Source organism: Anomaloglossus baeobatrachus, chromosome 10, assembly GCF_048569485.1.
Source record: "Anomaloglossus baeobatrachus isolate aAnoBae1 chromosome 10, aAnoBae1.hap1, whole genome shotgun sequence".
NCBI lineage: Eukaryota > Metazoa > Chordata > Amphibia > Anura > Aromobatidae > Anomaloglossus > Anomaloglossus baeobatrachus.
Genome location: NC_134362.1, coordinates 209636090 through 209644432, shown reverse-complemented (window position 1 = coordinate 209644432; position 8343 = coordinate 209636090). Strand labels below are relative to the sequence as shown.

General features: G+C 56.8%; 1 protein-coding gene across 1 annotated transcript in view; it reads left to right on the top strand.

Annotated features, from left to right (window-relative positions):
• The first annotated feature begins 465 nt into the window (after positions 1–465).
• Positions 466–8343, top strand: part of JPH3 (junctophilin 3) — a 154600-nt gene continuing 146722 nt past the window's right edge. Inside the window, exon 1 of the mRNA XM_075326227.1 lies at positions 466–1027. Coding sequence (XP_075182342.1) covers positions 646–1027 — 382 coding nt within the window. The 5' untranslated portion in view covers positions 466–645. The remainder of the gene's footprint in view (positions 1028–8343) is intronic.

The following is an 8343-nucleotide window of genomic DNA, read 5'->3' as shown; positions in this document are numbered from 1 at the left end:
CCACTGTCTGGGATGTTCCGCTGCTGTCCCAGTCCTGACCCGCGGTGCTGCCCTCCCGATCCCGCTGTGCGGGATGTTCCCGGTGTTGTCCCAGTCTCACCCCCCCGCCCCCTGGCGCCGCTGTCCTCCCGGTGCTGCCCTCCCGGCGCCGCTGTCCTCCCGGTGCTGCCCTCCCGGCGCCGCTGTCCTCCCGGTGCTGTCCTCCCGGTGCTGTCCTCCCGGTGCTGTCCTCCCGGTGCTGTCCTCCCGGCGCCGCTGTCCTCCCGGTGCTGCCCTCCCGGCGCCGCTGTCCTCCCGGCGCCGCTGTCCTCCCGGTGCTGCCCTCCCGGCGCCGCTGTCTGATGCTCCCGCTGCGCCGTGTTGCGCAGTCGCTGCGTCTTGTGAGCGCAGGGGGCGCAGCCGAGCTCCATCAGTCCCGGGAGCAGCAGCCAATGCAGCGGGAGGAGGAGGAGGCGGGGGCCGGACACAGACGGGGAGGAGGAGGAGGCAGAGGGCTCGGCAGCTGCAGTGCTCATCCCCCCGTACACGGCGAGCATCCCCCGGAATGCTGGGGAGCCCGGGGTCCCTGAGTGCGCCCCTGTGCTGAGCCCCGGGCCCCCCGGAGCCCCGTCTTCACAGCGTGTGTGCAGGGCTCGCGGTACGTGCATGTCCACGGGGGGAAGATTTAACTTTGACGATGGGGGGTCTTACTGCGGCGGCTGGCAGGACGGCAAGGCGCACGGCCACGGCATCTGCACCGGTCCCAAGGGCCAGGGCGAGTACACGGGCTCCTGGAGTCACGGCTTCGAGGTGCTGGGCGTCTACACCTGGCCCAGCGGCAACACCTACCAGGGCACCTGGGCGCAGGGCAAGCGCCATGGCATCGGCGTGGAGAGCAAGGGCAAGTGGGTGTACCGGGGCGAGTGGACCAACGGCTTCAAGGGCCGCTACGGGGTCCGGGAGTGTACGGGCAACGGCGCCAAGTACGAGGGCACCTGGACCAACGGGCTGCAGGATGGCTACGGCACCGAGACCTACTCTGACGGAGGTAAGGGCTGCACGGTGTGTGGAGGATGAGGGCCCCTGGGGGGCTGCACGGTGTGTGGAGGATGAGGGCCCCCGGGTGGCTGCACGGTGTGTGGAGGATAAGGGCCCCTGGGGGGCTGCACGGTGTGTGGAGGATGAGGGCCCCTGGGGGGCTGCACGGTGTGTGGAGGATGAGGGCCCCTGGGGGGCTGCACGGTGTGTGGGGGCTGAGGGCCCCTGGGGGGCTGCACGGTGTGTGGAGGATGAGGGCCCCGGTGTGTGGAGGATGAGGGCCCCTGGGGGGCTGCACGGTGTGTGGAGGATGAGGGCCCCGGTGTGTGGAGGATGAGGGCCCCTGGAGGGCTGCACGGTGTGTGGAGGATGAGGGCCCCTGGGGGGCTGCACGGTGTGTGGAGGATGAGGGCCCCGGTGTGTGCAGGATGAGGGCCCCTGGGGGGCTGCACGGTGTGTAGAGGATGAGGGCCCCTGGGGGGAGGCTGCACGGTGTGTAGGGGATGAGGGCCCCTGGGGGGGGCTGCACGGTGTGTAGAGGATGAGGGCCCCTGGGGGGGGGGGGATGCACGGTGTGTAGGGGATGAGGGCCCCTGGGGGGGGGATGCACGGTGTGTAGGGGATGAGGGCCCCTGGGGGGAGGCTGCACGGTGTGTAGGGGATGAGGGCCCCTGGGGGGAGGCTGCACGGTGTGTAGAGGATGAGGGCCCCTGGGGGGAGGCTGCACGGTGTGTAGGGGATGAGGGCCCCTGGGGGGAGGCTGCACGGTGTGTAGGGGATGAGGGCCCCTGGGGGAGGCTGCACGGTGTGTAGGGGATGAGGGCCCCTGGGGGGAGGCAGCACGGTGTGTAGAGGATGAGGGCCCCTGGGGCGGGGAGGCTGCACGGTGTGTAGAGGATGAGGGCCCCTGGGGCGGGGAGGCTGCACGGTGTGTAGAGGGTGAGGGCCCCTGGGGCGGGGAGGCTGCACGGTGTGTAGAGGATGAGGGCCCCTGGGGCGGGGAGGCTGCACGGTGTGTAGAGGGTGAGGGCCCCTGGGGCGGGGAGGCTGCACGGTGTGTAGAGGGTGAGGGCCCCTGGGGCGGGGAGGCTGCACGGTGTGTAGAGGGTGAGGGCCCCTGGGGCGGGGAGGCTGCACGGTGTGTAGAGGGTGAGGGCCCCTGGGGGGGGCTGAGGGCTCCTGGGGGGCTGTACGGTGTGTAGAGGATGAGGGCCCCTGGGGGGGGCCCTGCACGGTGTGTAGAGGATGAGGGCCCTGGGGGGGGGGGACTGCACGGTGTGTAGAGGATGAGGGCCCTGGGGGGGGGGGGACTGCACGGTGTGTAGAGGATGAGGGCCCTGGGGGGGGGGACTGCACGGTGTGTATAGGATGAGGGCCCTGGTGGGGGGGGGACTGCACGGTGTGTAGAGGATGAGGGCCCGGGGGGGGGGGTGGAACTGCACGGTGTGTAGAGGATGAGGGCCCGGGGGGGGGGACTGCACGGTGTGTAGAGGATGAGGGCCCGGGGGGGGGACTGCACGGTGTGTAGAGGATGAGGGCCCGGGGGGGGGGACTGCACGGTGTGTAGAGGATGAGGGCCCGGGGGGGGGGGACTGCACGGTGTGTAGAGGATGAGGGCCCGGGGGGGGGGGACTGCACGGTGTGTAGAGGATGAGGGCCCGGGGGGGGGGGGACTGCACGGTGTGTAGAGGATGAGGGCCCGGGGGGGGGGGACTGCACGGTGTGTAGAGGATGAGGGCCCGGGGGGGGGACTGCACGGTGTGTAGAGGATGAGGGCCCGGGGGGGGGGGACTTCACGGTGTGTAGAGGATGAGGGCCCGGGGGGGGGGGGGACTTCACGGTGTGTAGAGGATGAGGGCCCGGGGGGGGGGACTGCACGGTGTGTAGAGGATGAGGGCCCGGGGGGGGGGGACTGCACGGTGTGTAGAGGATGAGGGCCCGGGGGGGGGGACTGCACGGTGTGTAGAGGATGAGGGCCCTGGGGGGGGGGATTGCACGGTGTGTAGAGGATGAGGGCCCGGGGGGGGGGGGGGACTGCACGGTGTGTAGAGGATGAGGGCCCGGGGGGGGGGGGACTGCACGGTGTGTAGAGGATGAGGGCCCGGGGGGGGGGGGGGACTGCACGGTGTGTAGAGGATGAGGGCCCGGGGGGGGGGGGGGACTGCACGGTGTGTAGAGGATGAGGGCCCTGGGGGGGGGGATTGCACGGTGTGTAGAGGATGAGGGCCCGGGGGGGGGGGGGACTGCACGGTGTGTAGAGGATGAGGGCCCGGGGGGGGGGGACTGCACGGTGTGTAGAGGATGAGGGCCCGGGGGGGGGGGGGACTGCACGGTGTGTAGAGGATGAGGGCCCGGGGGGGGGGGGGGGGACTGCACGGTGTGTAGAGGATGAGGGCCCGGGGGGGGGGGACTGCACGGTGTGTAGAGGATGAGGGCCCGGGGGGGGGGGGACTGCACGGTGTGTAGAGGATGAGGGCCCGGGGGGGGGGGGGACTGCACGGTGTGTAGAGGATGAGGGCCCGGGGGGGGGAGGCTGCACGGTGTGTAGAGGATGAGGGCCCTGGGGGGGGGCTGAGGGCTCTGGGGGGGGGACTGCACGGTGTGTAGAGGATGAGGGCCTGGGGGGGGGCTGCACGGTGTGTAGAGGATGAGGGCCCGGGGGGGGGGGCTGCACGGTGTGTAGAGGATGAGGGCCCGGGGGGGGGGACTGCACGGTGTGTAGAGGATGAGGGCCCGGGGGGGGGGGGGACTGCACGGTGTGTAGAGGATGAGGGCCCGGGGGGGGGAGGCTGCACGGTGTGTAGAGGATGAGGGCCCTGGGGGGGGGCTGAGGGCTCTGGGGGGGGGACTGCACGGTGTGTAGAGGATGAGGGCCCTGGGGGGGGCTGAGGGCTCTGGGGGGGGGACTGCACGGTGTGTAGAGGATGAGGGCCTGGGGGGGGGCTGCACGGTGCGTAGAGGATGAGGGCCCCTGTGTGTAGAGGATGAGGGCCGGATGGTGGCTCTCGCAGATCTGGCCGTGCACCGGCTTCACCATGCCTGTACCCGCTGCGTGGCACAGCTGATGTGTGGGCACGGCCTCCTGAGTTCCTGCGTATTGGTCTCTTTTCAGATATAGCAGCTGCCTCAGGGGCCGGCGCCTCCTGTGCGGCACCATGGACAGGCGCAGACCCACACCGCCACATAGAGCTTCTCCTCTGCTGGTTTTGGGGCATGTTCTGGAGGTTACCCCCCGGACAGAGGACTTGTGCGGCTTTGTTTATTGATGGATATTAGATGGCTGGAGAGTGAATCTATAGATAGTGGCCTTCCTTACTGACATGCTATTTACTGACATGGAGCTGTGCACGATGTGCGGTACAAGGGTGATCAGTTCATCCAGTGCCTGTACATCTAATGTCCTGTACACACTGCATCCTGCGTCACACGGACATTACTGATACATAGGTGTGTATAGTGGTTACATATAGTGTTATATGTGTAATATATATATATATATATATATATATGTATGTTTCTACAGTCCCCACCTTATATGTGCCCCCCATCCATCCTTCCAACAGTCCCCACCCTATATGTGTCCCTATCCATCCTTCCTACAGTCCCCACCCTATATGTGCCCCCATCCATCCTTCCTACAGTCCCCACCCTATATGTGCCCCCATCCATCCTTCCTACAGTCCCCACCCTATATGTGCCCCCATCCATCCTTCCTACAGTCCCCACCCTATATGTGCCCCATCCATCCTTCCTACAGTCCCCACCCTATATGTGCCCCCATCCATCCTTCCTACAGTCCCCATCCTATATGTGCCCCCATCCATCCTTCATACAGTCCCCATCCTATATGTGCCCCCATCCATCCTTCCTACACTCCCCACCCTATATGTGCCCCATCCATCCTTCCTACAGTCCCCACCCTATATGTGCCCTCATCCATCCTTCTTACAGTCCCCACCCTATATGTGCCCCATCCATCCTTCCTACAGTCCCCACCCTATATGTGCCCCATCCATCCTTCCTACAGTCCCCACCCTATATGTGCCCCCATCCATCCTTCCTACAGTCCCCATCCTATATGTGCCCCCATCCATCCTTCCTACAGTCCCCATCCTATATGTGCCCCCATCCATCCTTCCTACAGTCCCCATCCTATATGTGCCCCCATCCATCCTTCCTACAGTCCCCATCCTATATGTGCCCCCATCCATCCTTCCTACAGTCCCCATCCTATATGTGCCCCCATCCATCCTTCCTACAGTCCCCACCCTATATGTGCCCCCATCCATCCTTCCTACAGTCCCCACCCTGTATGTGCCCCCATCCATCCTTCCTACAGTCCCCACCCTGTATGTGCCCCCATCCATCCTTCCTACACTCCCCACCCTATATGTGCCCCATCCATCCTTCCTACAGTCCCCACCCTATATGTGCCCCCATCCATCATCCCCACATTCTCAGTCCCTATTGTACACTTGCTTTGGCAAAACTGTGTGTTTTGTCCTGCAATAAAGCTTATTTGATTTTATTTGATTAGTGGTTATATAGGTGTGTGTGTGTGTGTATAATGGTTATATAGGGGTGTGTATAGTGGTTATATAGGGGTGTGTGTATAGTGGTTATATAGGGGTGTGTGTATAGTGGTTATATAGGGGTGTGTGTATAGTGGTTATATAGGGGTGTGTGTGTGTATATAGTTATATAGGTGTGTGTATAGTGGTTATATAGGTGTGTGTGTGTGTATTGGTTATATAGGTGTGTGTATAGTGGTTATATAGGTGTCTGTGTGTGTGTGTATAGTGGTTATATAGGGTGTGTGTATAGTGGTTATATAGGGTGTGTGTGTATAGTGGTTATATAGGGTGTGTGTGTATAGTGGTTATATAGGGTGTGTGTGTATAGTGGTTATATAGGGTGTGTGTGTATAGTGGTTATATAGGGTGTGTGTGTATAGTGGTTATATAGGGTGTGTGTGTATAGTGGTTATATAGGGTGTGTGTGTATAGTGGTTATATAGGGTGTGTGTGTATAGTGGTTATATAGGGTGTGTGTGTATAGTGGTTATATAGGGTGTGTGTGTATAGTGGTTATATAGGGTGTGTGTGTGTATAGTGGTTATATAGGGTGTGTGTGTATAGTGGTTATATAGGGTGTGTGTGTATAGTGGTTATATAGGGTGTGTGTGTATAGTGGTTATATAGGGTGTGTGTGTATAGTGGTTATATAGGGTGTGTGTGTGTATAGTGGTTATATAGGGGTATGTGTATAGTGGTTATATAGGGGTGTGTGTATAATGGTTATATAGGGGTGTGTGTGTATAGTGGTTATATAGGTTGTGTGTGTGTGTGTATAGTGGTTATATAGGGGTGTGTGTGTGTATAGTTATATAGGGGTGTGTGTATAGTGGTTATATAGGGGTGTGTGTATAGTGGTTATATAGGGGTGTGTGTATAGTGGTTATATAGGGGTGTGTGTATAGTGGTTATATAGGTTGTGTGTGTGTAGTGGTTATATAGGTGTGTATGTATAGTGGTTATATAGGTGTGTGTATAGTGGTTATATAGGTTGTGTGTATAGTGGTTATATAGGTGTGTGTGTGTATAGTGGTTATATAGGTGTGTGTGTGTGTGTAATGGTTATATAGGTGTGTGTATAGTGGTTATATAGGTTGTGTGTGTGTGTATAGTGGTTATATAGGTTGTGTGTGTGTGTGTAGTGGTTATATAGGGTGTGTGTATAGTGGTTATATAGGGTGTGTGTATAGTGGTTATATAGGGTGTGTGTATAGTGGTTGTGTGTGTATAGTGGTTATATAGGGGGGGTGTATAGTGGTTATATAGGGGGGGGTGTATAGTGGTTATATAGGGGTGTGTGTGTATAGTGGTTATATAGGGGTGTGTGTGTATAGTGGTTATATAGGGTGTGTGTATAGTGGTTATATAGGTGTGTGTATAGTGGTTATATAGGTGTGTGTATAGTGGTTATATAGGTTGTGTGTGTGTATAGTGGTTATATAGGTTGTGTGTGTGTATAGTGGTTATATAGGTTGTGTGTGTGTATAGTGGTTATATAGGTTGTGTGTGTGTATAGTGGTTATATAGGTTGTGTGTGTGTATAGTGGTTATATAGGTTGTGTGTGTGTATAGTGGTTATATAGGTTGTGTGTGTGTATAGTGGTTATATAGGTTGTGTGTGTGTATAGTGGTTATATAGGTTGTGTGTGTGTATAGTGGTTATATAGGTTGTGTGTGTGTATAGTGGTTATATAGGTTGTGTGTGTGTGTATAGTGGTTATATAGGTTGTGTGTGTGTATAGTGGTTATATAGGTTGTGTGTGTGTGTATAGTGGTTATATAGGTTGTGTGTGTGTGTATAGTGGTTATATAGGTTGTGTGTGTGTGTATAGTGGTTATATAGGTTGTGTGTGTGTGTATAGTGGTTATATAGGTTGTGTGTGTGTGTATAGTGGTTATATAGGTGTGTGTGTATAGTGGTTATATAGGTTGTGTGTGTATAGTGGTTATATAGGGGTGTTGTGTGTGTATAGTGGTTATATAGGTTGTGTGTGTGTATAGTGGTTATATAGGTGTGTGTGTGTGTGTGTATAGTGGTTATATAGGGGTGTGTATAGTGGTTATATAGGGGGTGTGTGTATAGTGGTTATATAGGGTGTGTGTGTATAGTGGTTATATAGGGGTGTGTGTATAGTGGTTATATAGGGGTGTGTGTGTATAGTGGTTATATAGGGTGTGTGTGTGTGTGTGTGTGTGTGTGTAGTGGTTATATAGGGGTGTGTGTATAGTGGTTATATAGGGTGTGTGTGTATAGTGGTTATATAGGGTGTGTGTGTATAGTGGTTATATAGGGTGTGTGTGTATAGTGGTTATATAGGGTGCGTGTGTATAGTGGTTATATAGGGTGCGTGTGTATAGTGGTTATATAGGTTGCGTGTGTATAGTGGTTATATAGGTTGCGTGTGTATAGTGGTTATATAGGTTGCGTGTGTATAGTGGTTATATAGGTGTGTGTGTATAGTGGTTATATAGGTGTGTGTGTATAGTGGTTATATAGGTGTGTGTGTATAGTGGTTATATAGGTTGTGTGTGTGTAGTGGTTATATAGGTGTGTATGTATAGTGGTTATATAGGTGTGTGTATAGTGGTTATATAGGTTGTGTGTATAGTGGTTATATAGGTGTGTGTGTGTGTGTAATGGTTATATAGGTGTGTGTGTGTGTGTATAGTGGTTATATAGGTTGTGTGCGTGTATAGTGGTTATATAGGTTGTGTGTGTGTATAGTGGTTATATAGGTTGTGTGTGTGTGTG